Source organism: Scomber japonicus, chromosome 20 (assembly GCF_027409825.1).
Source record: "Scomber japonicus isolate fScoJap1 chromosome 20, fScoJap1.pri, whole genome shotgun sequence".
NCBI classification, from domain to species: domain Eukaryota; kingdom Metazoa; phylum Chordata; class Actinopteri; order Scombriformes; family Scombridae; genus Scomber; species Scomber japonicus.
The window spans coordinates 13,534,353-13,551,300 of record NC_070597.1 but is presented as its reverse complement, the minus strand read 5'-3'; the positions used below and the strand labels follow the sequence as shown (position 1 = coordinate 13,551,300).

Genomic DNA, 16,948 nt, shown 5'->3' with positions numbered 1-16,948 from the left:
GAGTGCCCACAGCCTCCCACAGCCCTTTAACAATGAGGGGCCACAAATAATATTAATACTACTACTACTACTACTATTACAACAACAACTACTACTACTACTGCTACTGCTACTGCTAATAATAGTAAAATGTTTTTTGACGGTCCAACCATTCAATTAAACTATTAGCTAATGATGACCAGCTGAGGGCACCACAGAGAGTACTACTGAGACTTCAAACATTTCTTTTTAGTAGAACCTATGCATTTTAATTAACCTTGCTGGTTGCTTTTATTCTCTTATTTTGATGTTTTATGTTAGTTAGTTGTTTTTTGTTTGTCTTTTATATTGATGCACTTGATTCAACCTTGTAGCACTTTGAGATTTGCTTTAAATGAATAATGTTACAAAATGTATTATTATTCATTATGAATTATTGTTGTTGTTGTTGTTGTTGTGTTCAATGTCAAAAATTAAATGTTCACTGTCAATATATAATATTTCATAAATCCATGAACCAACTTCTCACTCATAGTTTTGAGTTTTTCATGATTGAATTTAGAAAGTACTTGGAGTCTATTCATCTTATAAAAAGAAATGTGCACATACAGTTAATAACAGCAAAGAGTCTTTTTAAGAAATCAGATTTTTTTATTCTGTTAAGATATATTATTATTTTTATTTTCATCCTATGTCCTGTAACTATGTTTACTGTATCAACAAACTGAGTGAAATCATTTACTAGTAATTTTTATTTCATGATGCATAATTGTTTGGTATTGTATTGTACATGTCACACACGGTGTAAGTGGTATCTATAAGTAGATAGAACTTATTAGAATGACCTACAGTAAATCATTCAAAATATAAAACTGTTAAAATTACCACTGTTTAAAATTGATAATTAACAAAACTATGTCTTAATCCTGCCTTTATTTTATTTTTCATTTTAACTTCAGTTCATCAAATTAAACCAGGTAAGAATTTACAGATTAGATTAGATTAAATTACATGGAATTAGTTTAGATTAAATTTAATTATCACTGAACGAGTACAAGTGCTCAACAAGGAAATGCAGTTGGCTTCGAGCCAGAGTGTAATTTAGGCATCAAGTGCTGATGTGCATGATATAAATTACTGAGGTATAAAGATAATTCCTGTTAACATGAGGTAAAGTTACAAGGTCAGTTTGATCATAGGAGTTTCTAAACAGTGATGGAAAATGCTTGATCTAAGTATACATTATATCACAGTTGAAATATACACTGTTAGGAGGAAAAAATCCTACACTCACTTTTACTTTATTTAATCTGCAAGTACAGAAGTATTATCAGGAAAATAAAAGTATCACAAGTAAAAATTCTCATTATGAAGTCTGGCCTGCTTCAGAGTTATATTATACTATTGATGCATTCACATATTAACAATTTTTTCACATTTTCCAGCTTGTCAAGGTGCAAGTAATTTAAACTACTTTACAGAATATGTTTTGTATTTGGGTTTATAATGACAAAAAAAAGGTAATCATATGTTTTGTATGTAAAATGGTAATCTGTAAAATAAATGCAGTGATGAGTAGAAGATTTCAATCTGAAGTGTAGTTAAATGGAAGTAAAGAACAAGCATTCTAATCCAACAGCTCTGCCATAAAATCTATTTTTACAGTAGATGACATGGCAGGTGTTCCCAATAAAGTACTTGTCAAGTGTATTAAGTAGCAGAAAATGGAAATGAAACAGACAAATTATCCCATTATCCCCAATAAATGTCACCAAATAAGTCCAACATTATGGTAAAAGACGAGCCTTTATTTTCCCAATAAGAAATGTATGTCTTGTTAATACTGTGACATGTTTTAAAAATGATTCACAGATCAGTGACATTAGAAGTTTCCAGCCTACTAGTATTGCCCCTTTTAAAAACAGGCAGAACAGGTAGTGGAGGGGCTCTACTGACATGACGTGTATGACAAGTATCAAGTGAATGACAGATCAATGACGACATAACAACTAAATTCACATCTTTCATGTTTGACAGGATGCAGAATTCACTTCCAAAACTGAATTGTGTGTTCTGGCCAGACAAGAAATGTTTTTTTTTCTATTAAAGAGCACAAAAAAAAACATGCTTCCAATGTTAACTGTTGCGTTTGCAAATAGGAAGTGGTTTGCTCTGCAGCTTTTTAAGTAGGTTTCACTGTGAGGTTCATTAATCTACTCAGTTTGGTAAGGCACCACTTGAATTTGAACAGGACAGCAGTACAGGTGTGTGATCGGTGCTGAGTGGAAGTGGATATACTATCAAATTGCTTTCAATAGAGGAAACTTCTGTAAGTGTATTCAGATTTTGGCCTGTTTCAGAAAAGGTTTTACACAGCGAAGAGGATGGTGAGGAAAACATTTACAAATGATTTTTTTATAAAAAAGGAGGAAGACAATGAACACTGGCTGCATATAGTTTAGAATATACAGTACAATAAATATAAATAGACCAAAGGAGGACTGAAAAAGAAAAATTTATGGACATATTAGGGCTTTACATTCGAGTCAAATATACAATGCAGCGTGGATAAAAGGAGAGGAAACAAAAACCCTGCAAGTCGATTCTATATTTGGCAAGTGAGCCAATAAAACCTGGACACACACTCGCAAGAGACAGGCGCTGTCCTTGTTAGGCTGTCCTGAGGTCAGTTTTGACATTGAACTTTCACAGTTCGTCGACACTTGCTCTACAGAGACATGCTGTCCTGGGTGAACCATAAAAAGGTAGACCATGTTATGTCTTCTAAATCAACCATGATACTTACATTTCCAATGCATTCCTTACTACTGATCACCTTTAGTGAAGGTAGAGGCGGTTTTACAAGAGTAGATTCATCAAGTATAATTTCGATTTTGGCGATAAGGACATGCTCTGGTCAGCTGATCCAAAGTAACGTCTTAAAAAAAAAAAAAAAAAGATGTCTTAAAGAATTTCTACAATGTTAATCCATAACGAAAGCCTCTTAATTATCCTCCCCAATGTTTGATATCATCAACATAAGGAATAAATTTAGGAGTGAATGCAATAATCAAAAACCTATGGAAAAAGACCATTAGGGGGATTTCGCAAGACACTTGGGAGTATGAGCCTTGCGAGGTGAATATGGGTCCAACTTAATATTGTCCACTGCAGGGCTGCATTTTCCCACATGCTCCTTGTTCGCCTTAACCAAACTGGAAGAAGAAATTTCCGGGCCCAGAGTCTGGAAAAACAAAAGGAAATAGTTAGCATCTTCGTTGATCAGTTTTCTCATGTTTCAATAAACTTTAGGATGTCTAAACCTACCTTGATTGTTATCAAAAGAAAATCCTCCACCTCCACCATGGCCACCAAAGAAAGCCCTGAAGATGTTGTTTGCATCAAAATCTAGAGAGAAAGCAACAGATAATACAGTGGGATTAACCTTCACGAAAAAGAAAAGAAAGACATAACACATCTTGGCGTTGATAATCAAAACGGAAGCATTTTGACATGCATAAATTTCACATACATTTTCTCCACAAGTGCCACCAGGATAAAACTGGTTTGTTTGTTTTTTTTAAAGCAAAGATCATCATGCACTTGTCTAATACTAAAAAAAATAATAACTTTGATACTAAGTGCAGTTCAGGTGATCAGTAGTTACAGTTGTTGTAAAGTAATATTTGTATTGGGTAGCATTTACACATATGTTTTGCAGTTTCTGGAGAATTCATTTTAAGATTTTCAAAATATTTAAGTTGATGAAATCATTACAATGAAGCAAAGTCTCTTTTGTCCCCAAAAACCTACAAAAAGGTTGAATATTCTAGGACAGACTGGTGGTCATTTTTTGAAGTCTGGAGAGCAAATTTGCTTACACGGTGATTTGGCTACAAACCCTTCTCACTGCCATTAATCCCAAACACATTTCACATGGTGACTGGGATATTGCCCCAGATCAACATAACAGTAATTTTAGAAAAACAATGTTGTATTCAATATACTACAACTTTTAAAATTTGTAGCATCCCCCAGAGGCAGAAGATCTCTTAATATTGCAGGGAAAGAGTTGGCATGGGAAAACACAATTATATTTGCACAAAGCATACTTGACGTATGACAATTTACATAAATATGTTGGCTGACATATGCAAATAATTCTGACAAAATAGAACAGCACATGGCTCCAAGTTTTATATAGTAGGTTGATGAAGATTGTGTAAAGACTGAAGGCTGTAAAACAAGTTTTACTCTATATACACAATGAATCAGTTGATCTCTTTGTTCCTACTATTCACACCTATCCAATCAGATGCAGGTTGAACACAAATCCAGCCAAGGAATCAAAGGGGAAAAAAAACTTTACCTCCACCATCAAAGCCGCCGCCACCGCTCTCATCATCCAGGTCGTGTCCATTGTCATATCGGATCTTCTTCTTTGGGTCGGAGAGCACAGTGAAGGCTTCACCCACCTCCTTGAATTTCTTTTCCTCCTCCTTTTGCACCTCTGGAGTCGCTGCACTGTGGCGATCTGTGAGACAGTGAGAATGTAAGTTTTCTCTAAATGAGACCCAACATAATAACAAAAAAAAACAACCACCAAATATCATCAAAATCTCTGTGTAAGAGACCAACAGGGCTACCTGGGTGGTGCATTAGGGCCCGTTTGCGATAGGCTTTTTTGATCTCGTCCTCTGTGGCGTTCTTGCCGATTCCCAGCACTTTGTAATAATCTTTCCTCTTGCTCTTCTTCAGCTCCAGCTGAGCATTCTTCAGCAGATGCTTGTGGTCTGCAGTGACATAATGAAAAGCGAGTGATAAGAATGTGTGAAAGCCTGGCCAGCTATCCTAAAAGTTCAGGCAGGTAAATATGTCACAACTAAGATGGCTCCATACCTGATGTTTTTTCTGTCTGGTACACTTTTTCATAGTCCCGCACAGCCTCTTCATACTGCTCTGTGTCCATGTAACTACAGGCGACAAAGACTCACTCAAAAACTGCAGCGTTGAACAATAAAACACACAAATGAGCAGAAATGTACTCAATGTATAACATACCACTGAGCTCTTCTTAAGTAGGCCTTGATGTAAGTGTCGTCTAGTTTGATTGCACTGGTGCAGTCGTTAATGGCTTGATCAAGTTTCTTCAGCTGTTAATGAGGAAAAAGTAAATGACAGTGAGTGGAGATAAAAAGGTGAAGGGACACTGATAATGGTTTCTGTTTTTAAAAAGGCAATAATCAGTCAGTATTATACGATTTCAGACATGCTCATTTGCTGCCTTTTACCTTTGCTCCTGCTGTGGCTCTGTTGCAGTAGAGTTTGGCATTGGTCTTGATGTTGTTGGGGTCTATCCCCAGCGCCTCAGTATACAGCTGGTAGGCAGCTTCAAAGTTGCAGGTCTTAAACGCCCCATTGCCCTCCTCTTTCTTGGCTTTTAAGGCTTTGGCATTCTGATATAGAAAGAGAAAAAAGTCCTCAAGTTTACTCAAGATTACAAAAAAAAAAAAAAGATGTACACACAATTAAATATCTTCAAACATGGATTTATTGTGATAATCTTGTCATATGTCTGAACCCAAGGATTACTTAGTTCCCTTAAAGAGCAGTTGTCATTTCTATCATACCACAACAGAAAGCACAATCTATGGCAAGATGTTGCATACAGTTTGGGTTATTACATTCTGTACACAATCGTATAACATTAAAGATTTCATAACAGATAATTTCTCATTCAAACTCACCCTGCAGGCTAACCGGGCCTTTTCATGGTCAGGTGCCATGCGCAGAGCCTGGACAAAGAACTGTACAGCTTTATCGATGCAGTCCTCATAATAGAGACACAGGCCTCGAACGTAAAGTGCGTCTGCGTTTGTGGAATCCATTCGCAGGATATCACTGGAAAAGAAAGTTTGAATGGCTATGAAGAATCTAGCTTGTAAAAACAGCATACTTCACTATAGTTTGACTGTTTTTACCTTGCAACAGACTGGGCTTCTGGATAGCGTCCCAGCAGAGCCAGACACTCCGCCTTGAGGATTTTGAAGCGGTGGCAGGCGCAAGCCAGAGCTAAGGCCCGGTCCATACAGTACACGACCTAGATCAGGACAAAAACACAAGAGCCACATAGCAAAACATGAGTGTACTTGTTACACTCAGTCATTCACACACGATAGAATAACAAATGTCAGAAGCCTCTTCCATATTTGTGTGTGGCTTAGCATGACTTGGAGCAGTTCAGCATAACAGGGATTTGCATCTCTATTACATCAGAGCTACCAACATGAAGTAATGTCTTTAAATGATGATGCGTTCGCCTTAAAGGCAAAGGGCTGTATTCATCATTGCTGTGACTAATGGTAAAAGTCATGGCTGTAAAATGGTGGGTAAGCACATTTCTGTAATTTCCTGTATGTTCTTCACAATAAAAGCCTTCTCTTAGTCAGCAGAAAGCTTTTAATATGAAGCAGCAGCAGGAAATGTCTTCATCAGCAGTAACTTAACACTGCTCCCATATGGCTGAATGCTATGAGGAAATAAAAAGCAGATAAATAAAGCAGATATCTGAAAGAACCAACGGAAACACAGGAGAGAAACTGAACATGAAACCACAGAGATTCAGTTAGAAGCTACGAAAAAACTGAGCGGAAGCACAGAGACTTTCAAAACGTCTTTCTCTCTGGTCTCCATCACAGACATGAGTTCAGTTTCACAAAACACATCTTGTTTGAGGGGTAGAAGAGGGGAAAATGGGTGTCGCCACAGGTTGGCTGCGATCGGCCAGGCATCACTGTAATCTGCTTGGAGGTGTGTCGGGCATGCTTTGGCCCAACTCTGGAGGTGGCCCATCTCGGGCGTGACTTGGCAAAAGTCAGCATGTTTAAACTGGTAATGGAAACGCAAATCAATGCGGTATGATTTGATTCAGCGTGGCCAAAGAGGCTAATGGAAAAAGTATTACAGCATTTCAAAATCTAAATATTGTTTTTGGCTTTCCAGTCAAAGAAGCCACTCAAAATGTAAAAAGAATATCCACAACTAAAGAAATTCTTCTATTTAACATGCAACTAAAAAGACAGGTGACTGAAAATCTTTCTCACAGTTTTTTCCAGTGAATTGTATACATTTGTCCTTGAGTAATTAATGCAGGAAAAGGTCAAGTAAAACTTCAATCATAAAGTACCTTTCTGAAATCCCGCTTTTCAAAGCCAAACTCCGCCATTCGTTCGTACTCCAGTAGCGTTGTTGCATTCTTAGTCTGAAATTAAATAGCAATCAGGTGTGAGTACAATCTTTACAATGGGAGTAGAATTTAGCAACAACACCGCGTTCAGTATGTTTGGCAAGTTTGTTTTCTATTGTGGTTAAATGAAGTGTGAAACATTCAGGTGGTCCACACCTCCTGCTGGGCCTCTCTATTGCTTGGCTCCATCTCCAGAACCTTCTGAAAGCAGCGACTGGCCGCCCTGGCATTTCCCAAAGACAGGTGGCACTTGCCTTCACGTAGATGACCCTGAGGAGAGAAAAAGGCCACACTTCCTTGTTAGGACACTGTTAAGTATAGATATTAATTGCCTAATCTGCAAGTGCAACAAAACTTTGGAGACAAGTAGCAGAGTGCAAAGCTGAGAGTGAGGCAACAGTCTATTGAAACTGACCTTCATGAAACAGTCATCCAGTCGCACAGCCTGCTGGGAATCTTCGAGGGCCTCACGAAAGCGACAGAGCATCATGAGGGTGGCTGCCCTGTTACCATAATAACTGGCATTTTTGGGACATGCATCTTAAAATAAAAGGAGAAAAAAAAACACGTCACGAAAGGAAAAGTGATACGTAGCTACAGATTACAGATACAGCAGAGATTAGCACCTGGTCCCAATCACCAATAATAAAAGTATCATTCAATCTATAGCTAAAATCCATATCATGAAACATGTTTTCACTACTCAGTTATGGCTGTTAATTTTTGTGTGTGAAAAAACATGATGCTGTGATTACAGTACATTGAATGACTATTACACGTTACTGGGATTAACCAGATGAGGTGTGACATCAGAAGATCATTAACACTGTTTAACAGGAGAGTACAAAGAGAGTTTTGGTTCATGGGTGTTTGAAATAACCAGATAAAGAGTAGTTAGTGGTAATCTCACCAATGGCCTTGGTGTAATAGTTGAAAGCCTCGGAGTAATCTTTCTTGCTGTAGAATGCATTTCCTTGCTCTTTGAAGCCTTCGGCCTGACTGGAGAGCGGAGAAACAGAAACCAGAGTCAGGGTCGAACGGGAACTTGATACAATGACAGCAGACATAAACTGATACGATATACAAGAATTAAACTCTTCAGCAATAAACCAATAAACCAATAAACGCCATCCTCGAGTTATGATGTACAAAAGATGATTTGTGCTCTTCAAAGGCCCGTCAGCTCACTTAGGCTAGGTTTGAATTAAAAAAGACCTTTATCATCAACTGTAATGCGTTACACATGAAACTGGGACAGCAGAGCTGGGTACACACCGTCCTGATACCTCTAGTACTAAACATAGCAATGAAATTCACCTGCTTCAGTCCTATCATAAATGCCAAGTCTTAAAGGGTAAACCAGCGCTGAATTACACCAGGCTGGCTGTGCTGTTCCCTGAGCTCCTTAAACCATTTAGTCTACATGTTGCGACTCAGGCCACATCCCAATCAGTGACATCACGGTAGGTGTTTTTCAGCATGCTGCAGCCTTCGGTCCACGCATAACTAATCTAAATTTGCAAGTGTATAAAACAAACAGTCCAGTAGGACCTGCAGGTTGGTCTTAATAGCTAAACCAATTATTGACATTTGGTAATATTTCGCATTGCAACAGTATAGAAGCGACCTAAACTTGTTCCCTCCATATCAGGATTCCCAAAGTGATTATAAATGTGTGCACGGTCCAGTAATGTCACCATTACCATCTTACTCTCATTTTACAAACTTATTGATTACAGCTTTGCAAATGTGATGATGTGAAGATATCAGCTTGGGCTCCAAGAAATTATACTGGGCATTTTTAATGACATTTTATAGATAAAACCATTCATGGAGAAAATAATCCTCAGACTATTTGATATAATATAATGGTTAGTTGCAGCCCCACTGTAAAACATTTTAAATCTAAAAACAAGAAAAACATTTAAAAATTGATCTTTCAGAGTGATTGACTTGCTATTTATCAAACCAACCTCAAAGTCGACATTCTTCTGCTAAAGTGACATGAACACAACCCAGTGTGTTTACATTATCAATTTTTCCTTATTGTTAAAGCAATTGTTCGCACTTTAATCTATTTTCCTAACACATTTTACGTGAATAATAGTGAACATGCTATAAAATGCAGTCTAACTGGCAGTAAACCACTGTGATCTTTGCCTATTTGGGAGACCTGAGTGTATTTGATCACGTTGCATTACATGACAGGACACCTAGCTGTAATGTTTATAATAAGTTACTCATAAATACGTTTACTGTCGACCCCTGGATGTATTTGTTGCTTTAACTAGTACAAGTTGCTGTGTTAAATCCGTTTTCTGTTTGAATATCTGAACCTGTTTTAGATGTTTCGGGAGGTTTGGGCACATTCATAATTATGGTATTTTCAGCGGTAAAACAAGCTAAGCTAAAGCTACTAAGCTGCCGTATCTGAAACTTTCTAGAAAGGAGAAAAACCCTGCCAGGTTGGCTATGGCTTATACTTTAAGTCCTTTGTTTAGATTTCAAAAATCTGTGAGCTTAAGGGTAAATATGGTCATTTTTGTTTCAACTAAATCTTAGCCGAGTATGTTTCTACGCGGTTATCTTGACAAGAAGTCGGTAAATTGAACCTACACGCTGGCTTAATATTTTTCCGTTTGGTTTATTTTAAGTATTACGAGTCCATAATTCGCTTTCTAAAATATCCCAACAACACGCATTTCAGGGAAAACCGTGAAAATGTGAGATGCACATTTCCCCGGAGAAAGCTAACGTTAGCTTGGTTAGCATGTGTCCGGGCTGGAGCCTCTAGGATGACGGCCTCTCGAATCCAGTCACACAATTCGAGCTGTTTTTAAAACAATAACCGAAGAACAATAAAACACGGCAGACAGCTATGTGTTTACCGCTCCATGTCATCCTGATTGTAGATCAGGGTGTCCGTATCCACCGGCACGTCGATGTCAACAGCTGCCATTTTTTCTGGAAAGGGCGATCTCGAACTGACGTCACTTCCGATAGCTCTCTCTCTTTTTTAGGTCATAGGATGGTAACCCTGGACCTGCTCTCGCGAGATTAGTACGTTGTTGTTCCTTCATTGTTCGCGTTTTCTGTCTGTCTTCAAAAATAATTATGTTTTATGACGTGTGGTTACATTTAAGCACAAAATAAAAACGCTTTGATCAGGACAGATGATGATTTGCGTGAAAAAGATCACTCTCGCGAGATCTTTCGCAAATCTAGGATTACCATGTAGACATGACCAGAAACTAGGCCACTGCTGAAAAGAAAAAGAAAGTGGAACAAAGACATGTAATCTTCTCAAAGCAGACAAAACAAATACCACATACATGCACGAATTTCAAAATCAAAGCAAAAAAAAAAGTATTCTAAGGAACCATGGGTGCCAGCATCAAATAAAATAAATTATGATTCCTATTTTATTTTATTATTTTAATTTTGTGTCATGCTATCTGATTTGTTTTGTGTTATTTTGCGTCTACTAATCTATGTTTTTTCTACCCTTCCTGATGTGTATCTACCCACCCTGCCCTACCTGATGTAAGTATGTCTGTCTCCCTTTCTAGTGTTTGTAGTCCTTAAAGGGACTGCAGAGGGAAACTAACCAATGGCTATACTCTGGTGCAATGCATCTTTTCAGATTACTGTCAATTGTACATGTTCCCTGACAAATAGATATATAAATAAATTACCATTTTTATTCAAAAAATATTATTGCAATAGATAAATAAAAACAACCAGTGGGTATTGTGGTACTATTTCTTAACCAACCTCCTAATGTAAGCCAACCTCATCTGTAGTTCTTTCCTTAAAGTCCTCCACTCAAAAAAAGTGTTTTACTACTGTTGAATGTTTGAGCTTCACTGTGCTGAATGATGTATGTGCAGAGTTTAACACTTGAAGGCTGTTTCCTGCTTATTAAAAATCCAGTCTTAAGGGTGGACCTACGATCACGATTTGTGTCATCTCAAATAGTTTGGAAGCCAGTAGTGGTCCACTTTTCAACTTGGTTTGCTACTTTGTGTGCAAATCCCTCTACTCAACTCTGGAGGTATTTTTTGATCCAGCACCCAATGTATTGGGATGTGTGTGTGTGTGTTGTTTTTTAAAATTACTTTTTATTGTTTCCAATATTCAACTTACACAAGTGTGATATGGAAACATGAAGCCTGTAGTGCACATACACTGAGAATTCACTTTACTGTGGAGTAGGAGACCTGGTGTCCAACAGTTAAACCGCTGAAATGAAATATACTTACATATTTATAGATGTCTTTATTTTTAATTAGGGACTAGGAGTAGATCTAATTTTAAGGAAGACAATTGATTTTTTTTTTGTGGGAAAACCATATTAGACACAAATCCAAAGAAGAGTCATTTAAAACATGCCTGGAGGAGATTTTAAAAGGCTATATGTTCATTAAATATCAAGTCTATCTTAAAATAATTTGATTAGTTTTTTGATTCAAATAATAAGATAAATAATCTCATCTTAAAATGATGCTAGAATTAAACATCAATAAGAATCAGATATGGTATTGTTGGTAAAGGTAACTGTGGAATGTGTGGAATTTGTAAATAAGCAACACAGTCCTAAACGTCTTTATCAGACAGCTCCAGGAAGGTGTATGTGTGTCTGTGTGTGTTGGTGGGTGGGGGTGTAAAAAAGATAACAAACAGTAACGCACTGCTGTTTAGGAGACACTGCAACATGCAGACAAGCTGAACCTGTTATTCAACCCATTTGATCACCCCAACCCCCATGATCTCAGCAGAGCGGTAACTCTGACGTCACACGTCATAAAGGTCTTTGCATACCAGGAAAACATTGGTGTGGATGGTGCCATTATATGCGTGCTCCACAGAGCCTACACACACCTGGAGAGGCTGCACTGCACCATGAGAGTCACGTTCTTTGATCTATGATCTTTGACCACCCAGCCACTCAGACTTGGTGAGAATTTCACAATGATGCATGTAGACCATGGCCTTGTGGCCTGAAATATGGACTACCTCACCAGCAGATGCCAGACTGCAGGGTACCAAAATGTGTTGGTTAATAACACTGACCTACCACTAGAGGGCACCAGGGCATCATCAACTCGCAGCTGCCGCCTCCTGGCCTTTCATCCAGAACCAGCCCAGTCCAGTACACATATGCCATACAATCCATATAATCCCAGATCTATGAGTTGTTACATTACTGTTATCAGTTTAAGAAATAATGAGTTCTACTGTATGACATGCATGAGAAATTACCAATATTTACATCTAATATGACAATGAAGTTGCTCCTTTTTGGTCCTTTGGAAATTAACTATAGTTTCATAGTTGATTTTGTGTTTAATATTTTATTGTGTCAACGTGTAATATTAGTTATTTCTGTGTTTCCTTATCTTTTAGGTGTGTGATGACGCCTAACACCAGCAGTAGTACTTGTAACTGTAGTTACTGTAGGGCACCAGCAGAGGGAGTGTACAGTTGTTGAGAATTTCAGTGTCTTCAAATCTTGATGGGTTCAGTGATTCACCACACATGCAATTACAATTCTTGTCTTTGTTGCTTGAAACTATTTTGTATAATTTAAGATGCCTATGATACATTTCATATTGCACAAAATGTATTTATTTTTTCAAAATTTGAAATAAGAGCAGGAGTTCTTGTCCACAACTATATTCATATGCTAAGTGCCTCACTTAACATATGAATATAGTTGTATTCAAAATAAAACTATGAATGGTAGAGGAAACTTATTTTTCTATACTACTATAGAAACAACCACAATGATGTAAAAAACAGTACTATTTATAAGTTCATATAGAATACAGTATCCACATTTAGCACATTATAATTTACATTATTGCAATTGATGCACAGTTACACAAGTCATTAATTTTACCGGGTGACACCTCAAAAATACATATTGCTTGGGATGATTCAGCACAATCAGGTGTGTGTGTGGGGGGAGGGGGCATTTCTAATCTTAAATAATGTACTCTTTTTAATACAACTCCATAAAAAAATGACAGGTTTCATAACATCAAAGACACATTAAATACTTGAGGCTAAGTCATCTCACTTTTGGGAAACAGCACACATCAGCCTGCCTCTTAAAATTGCACAAACAGTATCAAGCTGTGCAAAACATATTCATCCCAACAACACCTGAATAGTTTATTTTAATGGCTCATGTCAAAGAAATACATGTTTCATCTCTTAAAACTTTATATTAAACTATCTCATTTGTAAAATTAAAAGTAGTTTATCTCCATATAGTGAATATTCTTGGCATCATATTAAGGTGGTGGTTGATTGTCACCTCACTGGATAGAGAGAGAAAAACAGACAGAATGTATCTAAAATAAGTTATAAAGAAATCGCTTTATAACTTGGCTGACATTTGTTAAGATGACCTTTGTTTTTCATAAGAGGGGCTACATGGAAGTAACCAGTTTCATGAGTGAGTAACACAATGTGGATTTCCTCTATTTAGAAGTAATTATGGAAACTAAAGCAGAAATGAAGTTGTGTATCTTTTCTCCCAGAGAAACCTCTCAAGTTGAAAAACTGTTGGCAACAAACACTTACATAACATTTACACACCCCAGTGTTTTGTCTATTATAGTCTTATAAATAACATGAAAAGATACTTGTCATTATGGCTTCCAGAGGGGTCCAAACCCCAGGGAACATGCACTCAACAGTTTGTCAAGAGGAAACAGCTGAGCGATGCTCCTTCCATTCTGAGGGTGAGACTCTGCGTTGAAATCTCAATACACACCAGGGGATTGTGCATACTGTTCTTTTGACCTGAACATGCCAAACTTGACATGCTCATATGCTGCTCAATTGCTGTCATTGTATTGAGTCTTGGTGTCAGTCACAGGATCCTATGCTTTGTTCTCACTATGCTAAAGTCCTCTCCTGGTCCAGCTTTGGCAATAGGTTAGGTCCAATCTCAGGTCCTCTGGTTTAGCATGACTCATTGCTAGTAAGGAGAGAAGATAATGGGTGCATGCGTGGCCCTCAGAGGTCCTGGGGCAGGCCTGAAGAGTGTGGGGCTGATCAGGGGGCCCTGGATGATGGCTGTGGGACCCTGCGGCAACCGTAGTGCCAGTGGTCCAGATGCCATAGTGCACAAAGCAGCTGGATTGAGAGGGCTGGTCAGGAACCCTGCCGGCAGGGCCTTGGACAGCTGCTTCTGCAGGGCCACTTTAGTCTGAAGCAGAAGAAAACAGTCATATTCAAAGTCTAAAAAATGCATTTAAAAATATAAAAAGTTCAAATTGTTCAGACTGTAAATATGAAAGTCTTAGTATATCACAAAATATCTACTCCATCTCTCTTATTTCAGAAGAGAAATGCTGTTCATTCTTTGTTTTTATTGTAAACTTAAGGTAACTAATAAGCTAATTTCTGAAGTGTCTCAGATCTTGAGTTTAAACAAGGCACTCATTTCAAAATAGCACATCTTTCTCACATAACACTTTGAAGCACTCATTTACCACTTGGCATCAATAGGACTTGCAAATATGGTGACAGGTGCTAGTCACAGCTTACCATTTGCATCTAGTGAGTATGCGTTTAACTTGTTTGTACTGTGTTTTATGTTAATGACTACGTGCTATGTGAACACAAATAAAAGCAGTCAAATGTGGTCCAGGTGTTCTTCTTGTGGGATCAGAAGTCTGTTTACTGTCACATGTGGGGACTTGCCTCTCTTTGGGGAACAAGAAGCAAATCATAACTTAAATCATTACATTTTAAGGTGAAGATTTGGTTTAGGGTTAAGGCTAGGGTTAGGCATGGTGATAGTTAGGGTAAATTAATGTAAGTCAATGTAATGTTCTCTGAAGTGATGGAAACACAACTGTGTGTGTGTGTGTGTGTGTGTGTGTGTGTGTGTGTGTGTGTGTGTGTGTGTGTGTGTGTGTGTGTGTGTGTGTGTGTGCGTGTGAGATATTCTTACCGCTAAGATAGCGCTAGGCTGCAGTTTATTATAGGGGGTGAACTTTGCTTTGACAGGCTTCCCGGCCAAGCGCTCTTTGTGTCTCCTGCTGTTCATGTGCTAAAAGGGGACAAGGATATGCAGAGATTCAGTCACGAAAGCTGAAAGTAACAAACCACAGAACCAAACAGCTGGGTAGTTTATCCCATAGAACACTAAGGCTAGACTTATTTTGATAAAAAGTAACTGCCTTTTTCACTAAAAATATATGGATAATGTTATTTCACCCTACAAAATACAAACAAGTATCAAGCCAATTATCTTTCATCACACAGGGAGTTCCAATGCCAGATCTAGTGGAGGTTGAGCAGAAGTCCCACCCACCTGTTTCAGCTGTGTCTCAGAGTTGACGGACACCTGGCACAGTTCACAGTGAAAGGGCTGGCTGCTTAAACCCACAACCGCTCTGGTCTTGCTGCCCATTCGCTGCTTCATCCGGCAGGTGGGCCTGGGCGATGACGTCATCTTGACCCTGCGTTGTGACTGGCTGCTGTTCTCACCGTCCAGCATCTGTTTGTGCTTGGAGCCTGATTCAGACGATCAAATGTCAGAATTTGCAAGTGGCTTACAAGAGTTAACTATAGTACAGTAATATTGTAGTACATACCACTACAGTGAGCTTCCAGCTGGGAGCTGGAATTCACCGTCACTTTGCACGTGGGACAGTGGAGCTGTTGTTTTTTGTTGTTCTTGGCCTCCTTAGCCTCCTCCACCTTCACCACCTCCTCCTCACCTCCAGTGGAGCTCCCCTGGGGGTCAGGGTGTGGTGCAGAGCTGGGGCCCGGACTGTCAGCATTGTCCACTGGCGGACCATCTGAAGTTAAATCAGAAAGCTGAGAGCTAGGGGAGAATTGCGGGGACAGCAGAGGAGAGTGGGGTGAGGGGGAGTCCGTAGATGGAGGCTGTGAGGGAGGAGTGGGTGCCAGTGAACTCCCTTGGCCATTTTCTAGTTGTTGTTGAGCAGGCTGGGAAGAGGTGCTTGGGCCTGAGCACAGACATATGAAGAAAGATATTAAATGCATGATACATTAATTCAATACAATCAAGTTATACCATTTTTTGATTAATGCAACCTTTCAGCAAGAGAGGTGTGACCTCTTTCTTTTCTTTTCTTATCAGTCTTTTTGTCCAACCTGTCATTTTCCCCATTTGTCTACTATCAAACCATGCTATTCATTTTCCTCATCTTCTTATTTTTCTTCTTTTTTGCTCTATCATCACTCTTTAATTTTTATATCTTTTCTTTTTTTCTGCTCCTCAATCATTCTTCCTCTTCCCCTCTGTCTCTCTGTCGTGTTCACTGCTTCTGCTGAAGCTCCCTCTGCGACATCAATCAACAACCATGGCAACCGCTGGATGTAACAAGCTTATCATTATGTGGATGGAGGGAAATTGATAGGTGCAGGAATAAAATGGGAGGGGGAGGGTAGATCAATAATGAAAAGGGAAGCTAGACAGAGTATACAAAAGAAGATGGTGAAATTTTTAGTCACACAATGAGAAGTTGAAAGACAAATGACTGAAATGGAGCAAATAGAGAACAGGTGTTACATAGGCTTTTTTGTGGGCAATGTTGCTGAATATCAATAGCTACAGTGTAAAATCTGGTTTGTAACCACTGTTAATTAAGGACACTGATGTCATGTAATTTTCGAAGACCATATTCTTCACCAAAATAGTACCAAAACAACATGTCTAGCTAATTTCAATAA

The 16,948-nt window shown here is 38.5% G+C and overlaps 2 protein-coding genes across 2 annotated transcripts in view; both read right to left on the bottom strand.

The window, feature by feature from the left end:
- Window positions 1-2,399: 2,399 nt before the first annotated feature.
- LOC128381411 (dnaJ homolog subfamily C member 7-like) lies at window positions 2,400-10,201 on the bottom strand. The gene is made up of 14 exons (XM_053341422.1): window positions 10,114-10,201; window positions 8,136-8,224; window positions 7,641-7,765; window positions 7,382-7,495; window positions 7,166-7,240; window positions 5,961-6,079; window positions 5,727-5,880; window positions 5,271-5,435; window positions 5,041-5,132; window positions 4,879-4,952; window positions 4,626-4,772; window positions 4,349-4,513; window positions 3,307-3,387; window positions 2,400-3,223 (listed from the first exon to the last, which is right to left on the bottom strand). Exons 1-14 carry the CDS (start codon window positions 10,182-10,184, stop codon window positions 3,186-3,188), a joined length of 1,509 nt encoding a protein of 502 aa, XP_053197397.1. The 5' UTR covers window positions 10,185-10,201; the 3' UTR covers window positions 2,400-3,185.
- A 3,929-nt stretch (window positions 10,202-14,130) lies between these two features.
- The window catches only part of LOC128381500 (zinc finger protein 385C-like), a 38,983-nt gene continuing 36,165 nt past the window's right edge, over window positions 14,131-16,948 (bottom strand). Inside the window, exons 5-8 of the mRNA XM_053341524.1 lie at window positions 15,844-16,221; window positions 15,561-15,763; window positions 15,198-15,296; window positions 14,131-14,447 (exon numbers count right to left, since the gene is read on the bottom strand). Coding sequence (XP_053197499.1) covers window positions 14,217-14,447; window positions 15,198-15,296; window positions 15,561-15,763; window positions 15,844-16,221 — 911 coding nt within the window. The 3' untranslated portion in view covers window positions 14,131-14,216. The remainder of the gene's footprint in view (window positions 14,448-15,197; window positions 15,297-15,560; window positions 15,764-15,843; window positions 16,222-16,948) is intronic.